At 37.6% G+C, this 19439-nt stretch overlaps 2 protein-coding genes across 2 annotated transcripts in view; one reads left to right on the forward strand and one right to left on the reverse strand.

The window, feature by feature from the left end:
* The first annotated feature begins 248 nt into the window (after positions 1 to 248).
* On the forward strand, positions 249 to 3367 carry LOC117306831 (NADH dehydrogenase [ubiquinone] 1 beta subcomplex subunit 11, mitochondrial-like). Its single transcript, XM_033791371.1, has 3 exons — positions 249 to 514; positions 1427 to 1554; positions 2308 to 3367. Exons 1-3 carry the CDS (start codon positions 266 to 268, stop codon positions 2465 to 2467), a joined length of 537 nt encoding a protein of 178 aa, XP_033647262.1. The 5' UTR covers positions 249 to 265; the 3' UTR covers positions 2468 to 3367.
* Positions 3368 to 12943: 9576 nt separating this feature from the next.
* The window catches only part of LOC117302912 (calcium/calmodulin-dependent protein kinase type 1-like), a 105428-nt gene continuing 98932 nt past the window's right edge, over positions 12944 to 19439 (reverse strand). Inside the window, exon 9 of the mRNA XM_033786895.1 lies at positions 12944 to 13096. Within this exon, the coding sequence (XP_033642786.1) occupies positions 12944 to 13096 (153 nt within the window). The remainder of the gene's footprint in view (positions 13097 to 19439) is intronic.

Genomic DNA, 19439 nt, shown 5'->3' on the forward strand with positions numbered 1-19439 from the left:
GTGGGATATTCCATTATTTATGAGGGGCGCTTATCTACAAGTAAATATCAACACACTATTTAAAAATGCGATTACAGTTATTCTTATGTCAAAGATCACCAAAAGATAATTTATTTATGTCCCATACAAATCTGAAATGTTTTGCTTTCTTTGAATATTTTAATTGTATAATCAAAATAAGTAATGAGCAACTGAATCTACCCGTTTCAATAAGCTTCCATTGACCCAAACTGCACATAACTCACAGTGCATTGTGGGAATCAAGATGGCGGCGCTTGTGAGAGGATGGAGAGCTGGCTGCCGTTTGCTTAGTGTCGGCGTTTTACAGCGATCTGCACCCCTTGTTAAAGCTCATATTCCTGCAGTACCATTTCGTGTGTATAGTTCAACGAGTAAGAAAGTAAACCAGTCAGAGTATGTTACAGGAAAACGAACAGAGGTTGATGAACAACGGGTGAAAGAAATTTTAGAAGACGGTTTGAAAGACCCGAGCCTCACTGATCCGAGTGACCCGGTAAGTTTTGTTTTTACATGTTTTATGATGACGTCGTCCAATGGAAATGGGGTTGGGGGGGGGGGGGGGGGGGGCGGTCAGTAGGGTTTTCCTCTTTTTATGTTTTAGGCCTATGTATTCTGACGCACAGACTAAACACTAGCCTGAGTACTTAAAAGTGAATCACTTGTAATGCTCTTACAAACATGACATGTTTTGTTGTATCTTGTTTTTAAAAATGTTCTGATTTTTTCAAAATTAAAAATATTATTATTATTAATATTATTATTAATATTATGATTAATATTATGATTAAATAATATTTAGGAAAAGTTTCCGTATGGCGCCACCACTTTTTCATCCGATATGAAATAATATAGTATCTAATTTACCTCAATAAGGTTTTTTTTTGTAAAAAAGAGTGAAAAAGTGGTGGCGCCATGCGGAAAGTTATCCAATATTTATTGTGACATTTTTATTCGTAAACAGAACATGCAGAATCAATGAGTTTTGTTTAGATCACAAACCACGCATGGACTAACCTTGCGAAACTGTCTTTTTCTTTTTCTTATTTTTGGGGGTTGGGGTTTTTCTGGTGGCTGTTTTCTGACAAATTTAGATAGGGCCTAGTTGCGTGAAAAATAAACCGGATGACAAAATAGACTACGTTGAATGTTACTTGGCTTGGCTTGGGAGTTACAAGTACTCCTTTTTCTAAATTTGTCAATCTCGGTCAATTGTACTAGCGCCCCTGTCGCAGATAGATTTTGTAATTCATCTGGGAAAACAACCACTCTATCTTTTGGCACAGCCTGGACCATTCACCTTTGCCCGTGATTGCTGGTTTTTATACAAGATGTCTTTTTTACTAAATCCAGTACATAGATGTCTGGAGAGTAGTTTCAAAATTATCTGTTAATTTTTTTTTGGCAGAGTTATGTTTCACACGGATTCCACGATGACCCCCATATTGACCTGCTCACCTACCGGATGGTCTTCTTTGCTGGAATATCAATAATGATGGTCATAGCCCCTCTGTATGTGCATTACCTTCCAGAGAGGTGAGTTGAACCTGCGCTAAACTTAGAGGCATTTCAGCCCGCACTTATTCTTGGCTTGTTAGTTCTTGTACTACAGCCTAAAAGGTCTGGTGTTTAATTTATTATTATTATTATAGGAATAAAGCAATTCTACCAGAAGAAATCTCACCCAATCAGGCCTTATATTCTTCCTTCTTTAACCTGCTCTCCAGCTTTGTTTTGCTCACGGGAAAAAAATAAAGCAAACCTCACATTAAATAGCCTGATATATACCATGAATAGGTAGGTCTGCACTGGTACTTTATAAAAAAAAAAAATTAAATACTTTTTCCAAGAGCCAAATATTGTGCCTGGGAAGATTTAATTGGACACTTTTTGGATGTTTGTGTGTGCATAAAAATTGACAAATTATCAGGTTTGTCTGTCGTTACCTATTGGAACACTATCTCCATGACCTTTAGTCCCAGACCCGATATGGACCAATAAAATGAATGGAGGATTTTAAAGTCACACAATATTTGTTTTATGACGGGGCAATTAGAAGAGAAAAAAAACCTGCCACATCCACGATGAACCATCAATGTATGAATCAGCATCCGAAGACTCTGGTAAAGCTTACTCTGGTAGGATCAAGATTCCTTGATTGATTGAGGGGAAGTAGGAATGGAGTGTTGGATGAATAGCACTATAGATGGAGTAATCATTGGCAGTTAGTGGTTTATAGTGCTTAGTGCTTTTTGACACACTTTTGATCCCCTTTTTCTTGTCATTCAGCAATGCTCGTATATGGGCACGGAGACAAGCAGAGATGGTTATTGAAGAGAGAAGGAAGAAGGGGTTACCACTGATCGAAGCTGAGTTCTGTGACCTGGAGAAGTTGGTTCTGCCGTCTGATGAAGAGGAGGAGAGAGCATGGGCAACTTTCAATGGTTAAACGATCGTTATCGTCGGAGCACCTGTGACTGCTAATAGTTATAGAATCAAGTTGGTTTTTATTTAGCCATGGGTTTTGACAATAAGGGATCGACTTATTGGGGTTTCAGGGGTTTGTTCAGTCTCGTAAAACTATGCTCAGTCATCCTTTTTGTCTTATATAAAGAATGGGGCTGAAAATGTTTGAATAGCTATGCAGACCTGGAATTCCTCTAAAGGGGCAAGGCCAGTTTCATTGTACAACCACTCTTGTTGGGAAAAACCTTGACGTCTTTGGGCAATAATTTGAAGGGGCACAAAGTTGCCTCTTTGTAATTCTAGGCCTTTAAACGTTCAGCAGTCACTGTTGCTTTATGGTCATGATTTGTTTAATAGTTCTTACGCTGCAGATACTATGAAAGGTTATTTTGAGATTTTAAACAACGTTTTGAGTTGGGGAAGCAAGAATTATGATTTACACAGCATCAAATTGTGGGTCATTTTGTTCTAGGATTCATCAACAATGCCTTATTTAGAGTGGAGTGTTAATTGTGTGGGGGAAAAGAAACATGCTTAATTATTCTTGTTAACATTTTCCAGCCAGGTGACCAACCATTTTAAAACCATTCAACTGCAAGGGTTATGTTTGGTGGCAAACCATTCACAGCAATAGAGCACAAGTTGTCAACTTATTGAGTTCACAAAACAAAACAGGATTACTCTTCAGGAGCAATTCTCCCTACTAACATGCAGATTCTTCCAAGCAGTTATGTGACATTTTCAAAAAATCTGTCAAAGCTTTTCAGTTAACAGAACATTATTTGAATAGCATTGTGGTTTGATCAGTGTAATATACCTTTAAAGAGTTGATTTTTTTGTTTGTTAGATTAAAATAAAAAAAGATTTACAAATTTGAACTTTATGAAAGACTCATGTTTGCTTCTTCTTGTATCGAGTTTAGTTCTTCTTTCCCAGCTGATCTAGTAACAATCATACATAAATGTGAGACAATTTTACCATAGATAGTGCATTGATAGGAAACGTCACAAATCTTTGGGGAAAATGGGACATATGGCACAAGACTCTGGGCTTGATCACTTTATCTAGGTGGGAACAAATTTTGTTCTATTAACTTTCCAATGGGAGACTTTGAGGAAGTGAAGTGGCGGGAGACTTTTCAGGTAAATCCTTTGTTCTTGTAAGCATGCTCAGAACTACATTAACAATGAAAATGTACCTGTTCAGTCTGCTGCCCCATAGCGTTCAATTCTCCCAGTGAAACCTATGTTTGCAACAAGAATGGACAGTTCAAACTAATGTGACAGTTTGACGCCCCAGATGCATGTTGGATTTGTTGAGGCCATATAAAGTCTGGCATACAATGTCTTATCCTCTTATTCTTGTCCACGTTCATTGCTGGTGAGAACTTAAAACAAAACAAAGTTTCATGTACTTTTGTTTCCATCAACAAAGTTGCATATGCCTGAAAATTAAAGGGTGTTTTGTTCCCAACATTTTCTTGTTTTGTAGGGTACAAGTTGGTTCTATTGCACAGGCATTTGGTGTCTAATGGGCAGTGTGTCTGGCAGCTTGACTCTTAACCTCTGTCCCCGACAGATGTAAACATCTTCTGCAAGAGTCAAAGTACTTTTACATCTTTTTTTATTTGCATTTCCAAAGAATGTCCAGTTAGTTTTTTTTATTTATTATACATGACTGAAAACATTAACAACATCCAAAAACACGGTTGGTAAAATCTGCACTGAACAAAGTAAACACCGGCCAGAAAAATAATAATATATAAATAGACGATGTAAATGAGAGTATTGTCCCAAAATATAGTCACAAGGTGAAATCTGGGGCCTTTCTCAAACACTTGGGCTTTGGCTCCAGGCTCCGGGCCATGTGTTCCCACTTTGTTGGCAGCGCTCCGGGCCGTGTGTTCCCACTGTGTTGGCAGTGCTCCGAGCCTAATCCCGAACCGGACAATTTCATTGCACGTGGTGAAGCTGAGAGAAACGGGAAAAGTCAGATTTTACCTTGTGATTATAATCTGCAACAATGAAAGAATGAAATGCATTGAATATTTGTTTTATATAATTCTGACATAAATTCTTGTCATTTGATATTTTTTGTTTTACAATAAACGCAAAATAGCCATGGGAACTGGTCCACCCACTCTCTGAAAATCAAAATGAAACCCAACCCAACATGGATGACTGCATGAACACACCAACCTTTACTGTGACACCACCTTGCATCATTCAGAAAAACGGGGGAATAGTTCATTTTTAAGTGACACTGAGAATCGTCCAATAATTATCCATTTACAGTGTGGCAGTATATGAGCAAAATAAAGGATGACACATGACCTGTGTTCAACCAATCAAATGACAAGGATCTGTGTAATTATCCATATTGGACTCCAATATTAAATGTTATTTTACAGTGTGGCAGTATATGAGCAAAATAACGGATGACACATGACCTGTGTTCAACCTATCAAATGACAAGGATCTGTGTAATTACCCATATTGGACTCCAATATTAAATGTTATTTTACAGTGTGGCAGGATATGAGCAAAAAATAGGATGACACATGACCTGTGTTCAACCAATCAAATGACAAGGATCTGTGTGTGAGGAATATAATGTTTGTTAATCCTCAACAACCCAAATTGTACTCTAGCTTTCTAGTTTGGCAACTTGACAAAAAAAAAACGGGCCAGAAAAATCTTATTAGATGTGGCGATAGTGTGTCTACACCTTATTACAATAATCAATGTACAATATTAATAGAGATTTCTATTCCACAAATACAGTGTATGCACATATACAAACAAAGTCATCTGTATATATAATAATCCAAATAATTAATGAACACTAAGAAGTAGGAATAAAATCATCTAACAGTCCGGAAACAAAAAACATTTCCGAATAATAAGAATAATAATATTAATAATAATAATAACCACACACTTGCCGAGGCTCCGATTTGCATTAAAAGGCACTCAAAAAATGTACAATTCTACAAACAAACAGAAAATATACAAGGACAGAAGTATAATCCAATTTACAATTACTCTATAATGAATTATGCATTGATATAGACAGTACTTTTCACTCGTCAAGTTAAGACTTACTCAAAAGATGCATTGCTGACCTTGCAATGGTATTGACCTAATTTGTAAATATAGTTTTCCTGGTTTCTGTTGATTGTTTAGATGATCTTCCCATCAAGGGAACTCGGCAAACTCTCACAGGGGGATACAAACACCAAGCTGGCAACAGCCAATCTCTCTCATACAAATATTGGTTTATGATTATGAATTGCACAAATCAAGAAACTGTGATTCAGAAGCTAAATAAGCAGAAGGTTATCACTTGAAAGTTTGCTGTTGAGCAAAAATAAGCAAGAAACCATGGTCAAAATGTGCTAGAATTGTTATGGTACAGGTAAACCTCTTCAAGTTAGCATAATTTGTGGTTTACTGCTTTCTGTGCTTACATAGCTCTACAAAGGTAGGCTCTGACTAGGGACAAACAACGTTAAGCTGAGATCCTTCCTTCGTGTTTTTCAAGCGCTCATGCCTCTTTTTAAAAAAAAAATGAAAATTTAGTCTTAAACTTACAAAGTTTACATCAAGCTATCAATCCAGTCAAAAAAAAACTGTCTTTTTTAAACCCTGAATCTTAAATGAAAATCCTGATTAAACTTAAATTTGTAAATGCTAATGTATACACTCAGTACTGATTGTTTAGGATTTGGAAACAAAATAACTTCTGACCAACACTCTTGACAAACACAAATGCAAATCGGAATAGAATTGTAAAAGTCACTCGAAAATTTTCCCAATCTATATCTACTGAATTACTCTTGAACAACATTAGCTTCTTAACTCTTGTACACAAAATATGTAAATGGTTTTTATATATACAAATTGTTTATCACGATAGTATATAATAATGAACATAATTGTAAGTACAGTTAAATATTTGGTACAATGTACAATCAAAAGGTGGTTTAAAAGAAGATAATGTTTTGGGGGAAACGAATGGAATGAGTAGGTGTATTTTGTAAGTCAAAACATGCAGCAGCTGAACATGTGATAGGGAGGAGACAGAATTCTGAATTGGGAAATGCCAGTGTAAATATTAACCTTTATTAGATGGCAGTGAAAAGTGAAAATACTGCTTTTATAACTTGATAACTAGGGGCTAAACAAACTATGTGTCCAAGAATTAAGCCAAATAGCTTTTATTTTATAACATACTAATGGAAAATTCAAGTACTTTCCTGCTAGGAATTCATTCTCATGGTAACTGGAAAACTCAATGGTCAAGTGTATATCAAGGATCAATTCAGGTTTGAAATATTCCATGTTCTTACAAAAAGCATATGAACGTGCAACAAGGAGAGTTCTTGAGACCAATGTTTATAGCAACTCTTATTGATTTGATTTCTTTATGTCCATTGAGATCTCTTCCGATCAGAGGTCATCCATATTACACATTTCCTTTTTCAAAAAGAACCCATTAGCGACAAATATTTCTCATGGTCACGCTTTTACATCTTAGATAGATCCGAACTAAAAGGTTTATCAGTGTCTCAATTCAACTTAAAGACGGGTCTACCTATGCTCTAAAATATGAACATCAATAACAAAAATATACACAAATTAATAACACATCGTCTGCTCAGAACTATAAGGTCCTATAAGTGCAATTTGTATGGATTTTGTAAAAATGCTTTTGCCTATTTTGGAGCTCCTGGTAAATGGGGTTCATTGATCAGGAGCTGTCTTCAAAGTATTTTTTTCCAAAAGAAACACCTGCTTTCCAAGTAAAACTTTTTGTTTTCTTTTCTTTTTTTCTCTTCAAATTAATAAGCCTTTTCATTTAAAGCCATTGGACACTTTCGGTAAACAGTATTATCCAAAGGCCCACACTTCGTGTATCACAACTTATATATAAAATAACAAATCTGTGAAAATTTAGGCTCAATCGGTCATCAAAGTCGGGAGAAAATAACGGGAAAACCCACCCTTGTTTCCGCTCGTTTCGCCGTGTCATGACATGTGTTTACTATAATCCGTAATTCTCGTTGTCGAGAATTGATAATTGTTTGAATGTTTTCTCAAAAAGTAAAGCATTTCATGGAATAATATTTCAAGAGAAGTCTTTTACCATTACCTTCTGTAAACCCTGTAAGTTATTTGTAAATCTGTGAACTTTTTTTTTTTTTTTTCGAAAGTGTATAATGGCTTTAAGGACCTTTTGATCATTATGTATACATTATGAAATTGCTATTAATTATCTTATAGATCTGAGCAGACATGAGTCAAAGTCATCGCCAACAAAAAGATTTGAAATTTTTATCATAATTTTAGGACGTATGTTGAAATGATTGCATTCAATGAAGTGCAGTTTTTAATCCAACGAAATCAGACAAAACATGAAGTTGGATTTTGATGGGTGTGTAAATAAGACGAGTCCCAATGGACTCATGCTCACCACACTGGGATAAAGTGCATAATAGATCTTTATCAAGGTGCGGCCATCTTGATTTTCTCCAATGCAATCAAGCGCATCATCCTCCATTCAAGAAAGATCGACTCAAACTAAAAGTCACAGAAGAGAGAAGACCGTGGGCCTTCTTTGAAGGGAAGTGAGTCATCAAACGCATCTTCCTCCAGTCTGGAAAGATTGACTCATACTAAAAGTCACAGAAGAGAGAGAAAAAAGAAGGTGAGCCTCCTTTAAAGCAACAGTGGTAGCCACGGTGTTAGTCGAGACAACACCAGAGAATTATGAAACATCTCCATCTTCTTCAGCCACTGTTGCAGTCGAGACAACACTGGAGAAATCAGAATCGCCATCTCTTGTCACTCCATCTTCAAAGGTGAACAAATCAACCAATTGCAGAAAGTGATATTGATAACCAAGATTCTTCATATTGCAACAAGGCTGGAAGGAGAAACAGTCTGGTTTCATTCATTCTGCTTTAAGTTGTCACATTTTTATTGCCATTAATTGTTTTTCCTCCAAGATGAGGACACACAAACCAAAGAAATATTTTCCAAGATGTTTGGTGGTCACTTTGCAACACAGCAATGCAAGCATGTCAAAACCACATTGGCATTTTCAATATCAATGGTTACCAACCCTCCTTTAAAACCAACAGTCTAAAGCAAGTAAATGGTTTTGCAGATCCCAGCGCCTCACAATTCTACATTCACTACAGCAGGCTGTCAAAATCAAGACTGCAACAAAAAGATAAATTGTGCCGCGAGATTACAAAAGATTGCCGTTGAATCTGAGCATATGTCAGGTTCTTTCTACTGTGAGCCACATAAGCTGAGAGCTTGACAAACATTAGCCGCAGACAATTCTGCCCCGAAAAAAAATTAATGCTTTCCCCTTCCACGAAAAAAGCCCACTTGGAATTTGACCGTCTAGATACTTAGTCCACACTGATAGGTAAACCAGATCCTTCCCGTCACGATTATACCTCCTAAGAAACCTTCCTTCCGTAAACACATTCTATATCAACGGGTGAAACCTACAATGAAATTTTCCAAGCGGTAAATATCATCCGTTAACCAAGTGTCATCCAAGGTCAAACTCAGCAGCCAATACGCTATTCGCGAATTAGAGTTGAATAATATTTGGTACAATGAGCCATAAGTTACCAACATTGAATTCCTCAGACTATAGAGACAGTTGCTATGTTAATTGGTTTGCGACAAGCTTTTGTACAGCAACCTCCAGATGAGCAAACCTTGGTACCATTGTGCCATATTAGTTCATTCAAAATTATGATGGGTATTCGCCGTTTCTTACATCACTTCGCAACAGCTTGCCCCCCATCTTTGCACCCTTTGCTAACCCCATTTTTGCACCCTTTTTTTTTTTAATTAGCTTGTCCCAGCACGGCATGTACAGAATAAAAATGTGTAAAGACTTTTGGAATTTTCCGCATCCACCTAAATCCATTCCTTCTGAATTGTCCGATAGTAAAATCGTTAAGGCCATGAAAATATTGACTAATTCTCAACCTATACTGTTAAACTGTGTCAAGGCTGCTGCATGACTAGTGTTGCCTTCACTCTTCATTCTGGCTCCTTCTTTTAAACAATCAAGGTAGAAATACATGTACACAACATTATTTACACTATCTCTTATAACAAAGAATATATTATTTCTTTCAAACATGATGTCCATTTAACAGAAATAAAAGTTATATTTGAGTAAACCCATCAAGGTACATTTATAGTAACCACCGTTATCAGTAACAGCAATCACTGCATAAACCAATTATATTTGTCAAATTCATTTACACAACTTGCACATCAGAGTCCCATTATCGAATCCTACTTTACAAAAAGAAAGCAGACAAGAATATAAAGATGCATTGCAAAGGTGTTGGACGTCCACCCCAACCCCCTGCCCTGCAATTCACCACGCCACATTAGAAGTGATGGTGCTACTTATCCACATTATGCTTGGCAGGTGTGCCTCTAGGTTTGGCATTATGTATAAATAGTATAGCTCTATTTATGAAACACACCATAACCCTGTGATTCCCAAGATACTTTTGCCAGGGATATTCCCAAATGCTACCAAATCCATCAGTGAGTGTATACAAGTAGACTCAGTTAGCATTTGTTTTCTGTATTTCAGGTACAATGATAGAAACGGCCAGTTATAATAAGACGGTGACGTTCCATTCCAAGACAAGCTAAACCATTTGGAGACTTTGGGACGCTAGGTGGCAGTAGACATTGTTTACGTAGTTCTGAGCGTGCGCACATGACCGAGAACAATGGATTTTACCTGGTAAGTCTGCTGCCGCCAAGCATCTCAAAAGTCTCCCATTGGATGAATTCTGTTGGGTTCTTGGTCAATACTATTTAAATGTCCACATTCTTTTGTCAGTTTATACGGCAGAGCTTCCAACCTTTGGATCATGCAATCTGGGAGATTTTTAACAACAATCAGGGATGTTATTTAGAATTACATTCAACATAATAGGGGAACAAGTTTCCATAATCAGTGAGATTGTCAAATTTGTTCATCAGAACATGGAAAGATTGTTTTATTTCCCAAGGAACTTTCTGCAGAATCAGGCAGAGTTGGTAGCTCTGCATAACAAATTGGCCGAGTCCAACCACAAGTCGACAACCCTGTGGAATCAGTACTGAGTTTTAAATTACGTACACAACATTTCTGGGAACTCAAGTTTTGTATCTGACACTTGCAGCTGAAGAACCTCTAAATTGCCATAGTTTTAAGCTGCATCACAGAGACACACTTTATAGTGGTCAGTTAAAAAAAAGAATAAAATGTTACTGAGAGCTAAATTTAAGAAAAGTACTAACAACACTACACAACTTAACAAATATATACAGTTCTACGAGTAATGCACAAACAAATTGGTCAGAATTAGTGACAGAAACTGGATAAAATTGTAACCTTTAAAGATTTAATGGGCCTAAAAACCATGGGCAGTTCTATGTTAATAAGATCCAATTTCATTTCTACTCGGGGGACAAGTGTTGGCATTTCCATTGTGTAAAGTTTAGGGGTAGATACAACCTTGATTTTGCAACTGTTCTATTTGATTTTCTGCGAGGCAAGATCCTTATCATTTGAAAAGTTACACAGCAAAATTGTACTGGGTTTTCAAGAAAAGGTGATAATGCGGTAAATATGTTTTGAAATGATCTATTGCAATACATAGTAAATACTAAGATTATAAATCTTTTTAACTTGTCTTTCTTATAAATCTCCCAAACATCTGAAAGGTGCAAGTTAGATTATGACTTTCAAAAGAACTAAAAGGTTCAAAGTCCAAGTCCAGGGGTTGGTAGTTTAATTCAGGTTTATATACTTTTGTGATGTACCTTCCCTTCTTTCTGCAAAGTATAGGATACCACGCTTTGGGAGCGGGAGGGAATTTTATGGCATTACTTGTCATTACTTGTCAGGAAATTGTATTTTATGGTAAATGTATTTAGGGAGATATAAAACCAGGTGTGGACTAGATGTAGGTTTGCACTTATCTAATATTATGAACTGACTGGCAGTGATTCTCCTTTGCCAATAGACTTTATGCATGGTCTCTGGCTTGGGCTCCTGATCTGGAAAAATGTATTGAATAGTGCCTATTCTGCACAATACTTCAGCATCAAATGGAGTTATGAGCCCAATCCTGAGAGGAGACTTCTTGGAAAATCCCATTAAAAAAGGCCGAGTCACACTGCAGCGATAGCGATCACGACGCAAGAGAACGCATTGTATTGGTTGAATTGCTCCACGCAGAATACGCACACACCAATATTGCTCAGGGGACTGTTACCCATCTATGTTGCACATGCAAAGAATATGAAAGGAGGCAGGGAACTAGATATATGAAGCTTTGGTTTCACCCCCAACCTCCTGTACAATAGATAAATAGGTCATCCATGAAGAAGCGATACCATAGTGTAACAATATATGGCATAAAATATCAAATATCATTTTAAGTCAATGTCATTATGTATATCAATTACAAATACTTTTGAGTACACTCTGTATATAGTACGGTCTACAGTCTTAGGTATATCTTAAGCTACACTCGGTTAAAAAAAGATGTTTTTTATATTTTGTTTTAACACCTGATTGTGAGCACTGGTGGATCCTTCTTGCAGTTGATGCTTAACAACTTTCCCTTGACATTTACAAACACAAAAGAAAGAAAAAAGATCAAGATGGATGGATTTCGGTTTCTACTCTGTATGTTTTAGGGTGAAGCAATTTTGTTCCAGCTTAATGACATAAGACTACCTGCTTGCTCAATTGCTAAACATGTTAGTTTGTTGGCCATAAAGCCATCAAAACCGCTCACTAGTTTTGTTTAATGCTAATGGATTCGGATAAGCCCTGTCTGAACTTAATCAACTTTCGACATGACGAAAGAGGGCAAACCTCAAAACTTGTTCAGCTGCTACTTGGATTTATTGTATTACAAAATATGAAATATCTCATATGACCAGCTTAGTATCTTGCCTGCCAGAAAAGCCCTGGCATGCAAAGGGTCACTCTTTTTGTAAACAAATGTGACATGGTCATTAGCAACAGATCCTCCAACATCAGACAAGTTCAAAGGATTTGGGAAGGTACTGCAAATGCAATGATACTTTGCATGAGGCCATACTTTGCACAAGTCCATAAAGTTTGAGCTCATGCATTTTTGGGGGAATTTGATACAAACTGGATGCTATTCCGGGTAAAAGGTTACTAGTTTTGGGTTGGGTGAAAGGTTACTAGTTTTAGTTGGGATCCACCAGTGACCAGGCTTTGTGTTAGAAGGAAGAGAACATCATGATAAGGCTGAAAGATATTTACAAAAAACAATTGTTACTTTTTATAATAATGTTTGTTTTGTTAAACGTCCACACTTTATTTTGATGGTTCTGTTCAAGGGGGAAAGGGGGGGGGGGGGTCTGCCCGGGACTCAGCTTGATGCCTCAGAGGCGCCTTTGCTCTCTTGTCTGCTCTTGTCACTGCTTGCATCAGGTTGCTGTCCGCCATTGTTGCTGGACGCTGCTAGTTCCCCGAGTTTGAGTTTGCGCATATGTCTCACCACCGCCGTTGCATTGAAGGCTTGCTGTAGTAAGTAAAAACAAGAAAAAATACACCACTTATAATTCGGAAGTTAAGATAATTCAGAAAAGACTATTGCATTAGCAAGGCTTGGAGGGTTTTGCAAGCCCAAACTTTCCGTTTCAGGTATGTTGCTCTACCCCGATCCAAACCTTCTTCTCCTTGCCATGACATTAGTGGTCACAATTCTGGAAAAACCCTTAGGTGCTAACGACACTTACTGTTACCAGACTTATGTATTACAAGGCAGGGAACAGTTTGAGCAATCCCAGACTCTGCACTAATAAAGGACAATCTTGTGTGTATAGATTATAAAATATCGTGTCTCGGCTGTAATCGTACTGCACTCTAAATTGTACAGCTTTGTGCTAAATGCTAGTATGACATGCATGCATCCCAGGCCATTGAACTATGAAAATAAGTGGCCAAATCCTATTAGCCTTAGTGAGAAAGGTCGCCACTATAGGAGACACACATACCCCAGCGCCTTTCTCGCTTCCCAGTGCATGATAACCAAAGTTGCTGGGACTGATTGAGCAAACCGACAAGTCTCCTGTAAAAACACCTTTAAAGAAAAACCCAACCCGTCTTTACCATACAAATGTACTTATATGCCTCTACGAGCCAATATGTCACTGATTATAGTCAATATTGCAGATCATGAGAATTGGCCGACCATTTGAGGGAAAATGCAAGAATTTCATGTTGCTTAAGATGGGAATGTGGAGCTGGGAAATTGAAGCCACGGCTGCCCAATCGATGCCCACTGTCAGGACTTCAGATATGGGGGGGGGGGGGAAGCGTAGGTGGCTCCTCAGGTAAATCAATAGGAGCGTTTTGTTCACAGATGCCGTGCTAATGGATCCCTGTGTTAGACACCTTGCTAATAATCCCAATCGTAGCTGGTGACAAGGGCAAAGGGAATAATGGGTTTAAGGGGGTAGATGGTGTTAGATTCAGAGTAACTGAATAGAAGAACTCCTAGAATAACATTATCGTGAGCCAATACAGGATGAGAGGGGTAGTTATAGCAGAGGAGGATAATAATAATAATAATAATAATAATAATATAATAATAAGACTTGTAATGCGAACATATCCACTCTGCTGGGTGCTCAAGGCGCTCAGTCAGTTTAACCGAACCCATCTAGGTGGAAAAAAATAATAATAATGAAATTCTAGAATGCTTTCCTCGTGTAAGAGCACTATATAAATGTCTCTTATTGTTATTATTATTATTCCATCAGTGACCTGCTAACCAGTGCTGGAGGACTAGAGGCCAGTCTTGGACTTGAGACTAGTCCCAAATTGTTCTCTTTTCTGGACATACTTTGCTTAACAAGAAGAACCTGTTCAACTGTTGTCCGAAACCCACTCGCTGTATGGTTGTCAAATAAATAAAAGCACGCTGCACAGCATCTCTTCTTGTAAAACCCTTTCATTCTTAACATGTAATGAAAGATCTGTTGAGTAAATCTATTGGACAGATTTCAACTGACAAACCTCCATAACGCTTACTGTCACTTTGGTTTTGGATCCCCATGTACATGAGTAGTTGACAGGCAAATCTAGAAACCTCCAAAATGCTTAATGTTAAAATGATTTCAGTTCAAGAAGATTGCTGTAGTTGACTATACCTAAAACACAAACCCCTAAAACACTGCAACATGACAGAAGCTTTCAGAGAATCGATTTTTCATTTCTGTCATCTCAAGCTAAAAGTCGTAACAGAATAAAAATCTACAAATTGTGAAGTGCACATCACTTGGTTTAGACCTTTAGATGTTATCTTTGTATGCATGTTGTCCAAGCATTGAGCTACTTGGAATTTCGTGTTTTTTAACTTTCTTTGATTTTTTGGGGTGTTAAACACATGCCAACAAACGAACAGTACAAAATTCTCTGGAATTTCAGGGAAAAACACCTCTCCCGCAGGACGTTGACTTTCCTTGGCCTGCTTGCCAACGGACTGGGGATAAATTTCAGGGGGAGAAAAAGTACTACTGCGGTTAATCCAAAAAGAGTCATGGTGTGTATTTCATGGCTCAGGGGTAGGTAAAAAACAAGCCATGAAATGTGCTTTTTTTTTGTGGGCAGGAAGCCCCGAATCCGAGATGAGCTAATCGATGCTACAGGTGTTGGCATTTGGCTCGCTCACCAGCAGCGTCCTGTCGAGTTGAGGTTACAAAGATCAAGTAAAGCCAAGTGATTTTTTCTTCTTTTGCACCTTGGTGCATTTTGTCTTCCAGTTTCTCTATTTCCCATTTCACTCCCTTAGGAATCTAGAATGCATTCTTGTGCTATCTGAGCAGGAAGATTAGTATGGTTACAATGCCGCCTCTGGGCTGTTACCATCTCATGTTGTACAAGTGCACAATACCCGAGACAAAATAATCCACCTTTTTCTTCAATTTTTGAAAATAATCCGTAAAGTATCACTTTCTGGGTTGACTAACTAGAAAGTGTAATTCCCAGAGAGTTTTTAAGAAAAGCCTTGTGATGGTGGTTGTAAGTAGAATGACATGTTTTTTTTTATTGTAAACTTGTTTCTAGAGGGAAGAGTGAAATCATAGTATGTACATGATGTACATGTGCCCATATGCAACCAACCAGGAGATGAGACCAAGTGAAGAGGCCACAAAAAAAAATCATTTTGCAGGACATGTTAAGAAAACAGTTGTACTGGATTGCACTCAAAATGTTCAAAAAGCTAAAAGATTTTGCCATTTTATGAAGCTCCTACCAAAGTCGAGTGAGAATCATGTGAAAAAAAGCAAGTTTAAAAAAACCGCTGATGCATCATGTGCAGTTTTTTTTATGCATGTAGAAGAAGGGGTGGGGGACCAAGAACAACAGGTGTTGGAGGGGAGGGGGCAGGACAGAAAGTAGGGAAGATGTGAGAAAGAAGGGGACTGTGCTGCTCACTTGAGAGTTGAAACTATTTTTGACAGAATGGGCAAGTTGCCAATGAGCAACCTTCTTTTGATCTTTACATGAAGGTACCCTTGCTTAATGAAAGCTTAAGCTTGTGATCAGAGGGTATCATCATAACTGCAAACTAAAACCTGTAATGTGGGGTGGCTTTTTTGTTTGTTTAATACATCTTCACCCTCAAACAACGCTTTAAAAAGCAAGTCTTGATGTACAACAAGAAAATAAAAACAATGAGAAAACTCAGAGAAGCTATTTAAAAGTAGGATTCCTCTTATGAAAATACATGTATGCAAGATCGTATGAGGAAAACTTGCACCATGGCAAGCCAAGAGTTCCATATAGATAGGGCAGTACCTTGGAATACAGCAATTAGAATGTGCCCAATCTAAAAACCCTTAAGGTCTTAAAACGGAATGTTCAAAGGGTTGCATAATGTACTCTTATCGGGATATAACTTTATCTTAGTTGGAATCCTACTCCAATGAGCGTATATCAGGGGTGCTCAATGTGATTATATAAGGGCTCTCATTGTCATGATTGTGGAGATACATCAATGGTCCTCAATGTGGACATATAACCTCCCTTTAAAGGCAGTGGACACTATTGGTAATTACTCACTATTCGTAATTACTCAAAATAATTATTAGCAAAAAAAAACCTCACTTGGTAACGAGTAATAGGGACAGGTTGATAGTATAAACTATTGTGAGAAACGACTCGCTCTGAAGTGACGTAGTTTTCGAGAAAGAAGTATTTTTCCAAAGAAGTGATTTCGAGACCTCAGCTTTAGATTTTGAAGCATCTGAAAGCACACAACTTCATGTGACCATGGTCTGATGGTGCGACAAGGGTGTTTTTTTTTCTTTCATTAATATCTTGCAACTTCAACGACCAACTGAGCTCAATTTTTCACAGGTTTGTTATTTTATGCATATGTTGAGATACACCAGGTGAGAAGACTGGTCTTTGACAATTACCATTAGTGTCCACTGACTTTAAGGTCTTATTCTCATCCACAGACATACATCTCATATGAACATCCTACTCACACGTTTGTTTTATATTCTTTTATACATTAGTGACAACCAGATTAAATAGTCATTCAGTTCTCCGAACTAGTTAAACGGGGGTAACATTAGTGAAGAAAACCAGAACAATTGTGATGGAATGTCTTAACCATACATCTTGTTCATGTTAGGGGGACCAACAAAAGTGGTCGATGATGGTCATTCTCTGCTCATAAACGTTTCAATCTCGATCGTAACCTGCATTCCACTGGACCAGTATCAGGAGACCACGGAGAGATGACACTGTCAGTCCAACCATGCTACGCTCTACTTCCCATCTCATCCAAGACACGTGATTCAACCTAACCGTTTCCATATGCGGCTTTGAAAAATGGCAACCTCATTAAAGGTATCAAACCACATCTTATCTCTGTTAAGATGTAGACTTTGACTTCTCTCTACATACATATGGCCACTCTAATTAGCACTGATTGGCAAGAGGGGGGGGGGGGGACTTAAGCTTATCCTTGGGGATGAAATCCATCATCTACGGGTACACGCAAGAATAATAAACCATCAAGTAAAATCAATCTCAAAGATCTTTTCTTTTTTTTTTCATTTCTAAATGCATCTTGTTAATGTGTGTTTGGAGAGGGCATCAGAGGATGAATAGATTTGTTTTCTTTGCTGATGGTTTTTTGGGGGATGCAATGTTTTAACTGCTAATGCAGGTGATTCCGTTTCGCCAGTAGTAGTGAATAATTAGCGACAATCGCAATCAGTTACTATCTCCTTCCGACAAGCTGTCACAATGTTGATTCCGCAAACAGACTGCGCGTGATTGGCATGTGACTAATGCAAGACAAGTCGACGCCTTTGACTGTTATTCCGACCGATAAAGAATAGGGAGGGAAAAAAAACGCTATCCAAAGCCTTACGTATCATTAAGGGAGTCGAACCGTTTATAGAATTCCAAAGAAAAACACTGTGGTAATAAGGAAGGACACGCTTTAGTAAATACCAAAACAAGATGAGGAATTAAAGTCTGGGTTTCCTTTCCCTCGAGGGAGAGGGAGGGTCGTTCCTTATATAAACAACTTAGTGTTGACTTATGAAATATGTAACATCACCGTACGAGAGGCAAAAGGTGGGGAGTTTGAGTGAATACCGCCCTCTGTTGGTGGTTATATTAAAGGTAGAGTAACTTGCATTGAGTTGCCATTTGCAAAGAAATCACAAACTGTCGGTTTTATGTTGTTTCATGTTGTGCCCTTCATAATTTGTTATAAAATTTACTACTTTCCAAGGGTTGTGCCCTTAGTCTCAATACAAAAAATCTGGACCCATCTAAAACAGATTTTAATCATTTTTGGAAGCATCACCCTTTGAAATGCCGCCCTTATCAACGTGAACCCAATGCAGTAAAGAGGGGCACATAAGCTGTAGCTTCAAGCCTCAACAACAATTGAAGATACAAGAAAAATGGAAAATGTCCTTTCTTTTAAACCCATGAGGACAGGGCGGGTCATTGTATACCAATGCTTTCTAAGCATTAAATCAAACTTTACAATTAAAGATGAAATGTAGCATGATCTTGCCTTTTCCAAATTAACACTAAAACAAACTTCAACATTAATCAGGCAAATTGAAGATAATAACTAGACTGAAAGGGATCTGTTTGTATAAAAAGGTATTAAGTAGCATTCGATATTCATATCAAGCTGTGGAAACAACAGTGAATGCTAATTACCATAATTGGAAAATGTAATACAAAAGAAACTAATTAACTAATTGTCCTTCAGACTATCTCATGTGTATCTCATCACAACAATGCAAAATTGTACGCGGGTTAGGGAAAGCAATGATGAAGTGGAGTTATACAACAAGCCATAAAATTATATGGGTTGTATAAATATAAAAAATACTAAATTTGCTTCTTTTCTGGATGAAGGAGGAATCATTGTTTACAAACTTTTTAAAGCCATTGGACACTTTCGGAACAGAACAACAACAAAAAGTTCACAGATTTACAAATAACTTACAGGGTTTACAGAAGGTAATGGTGAAAGACTTCTCTTGAAATATTATTCCATGAAATGCTTTACTTTTTGAGAAAACATCAAAACAATTATCAATTCTCGATATCGAGAATTACGGCTTGTCATGACACAGCGAAACGTGCGGAAACTTGGGTGGGTGTTCGCATTATTTTCTCCCGACTCCGATAACCGATTGAGCCTAAATTTTCACAGGTTTGTTATTTTATATATAAGTTGTGATACACGAAATGTGGGCCTTTGGACATCGAAAGTGTCCAATGGCTTTGAAATGAAATTTTGTTGGGAGCTCAAAGACCTCATTCACAAAGTATAGAACAGTCTAGTGGTTAAGACATCTGCTCTCAAG

This window comes from Asterias rubens, chromosome 2, assembly GCF_902459465.1.
Source record: "Asterias rubens chromosome 2, eAstRub1.3, whole genome shotgun sequence".
In the NCBI taxonomy this organism is placed as follows: Eukaryota; Metazoa; Echinodermata; class Asteroidea; order Forcipulatida; family Asteriidae; genus Asterias; species Asterias rubens.

Bases quoted from the DNA above. Each gene is read 5' to 3' on its own strand.
- LOC117306831 (XM_033791371.1), top strand. From the start codon at position 266: ATGGCGGCGCTTGTGAGAGGATGGAGAGCTGGCTGCCGTTTGCTTAGT. The intron at 515-1,426 runs GTAAGTTTTGTT...TTTTTTTGGCAG, and splicing joins TCACTGATCCGAGTGACCCG to AGTTATGTTTCACACGGATT. The intron at 1,555-2,307 runs GTGAGTTGAACC...CTTGTCATTCAG, and splicing joins GTGCATTACCTTCCAGAGAG to CAATGCTCGTATATGGGCAC.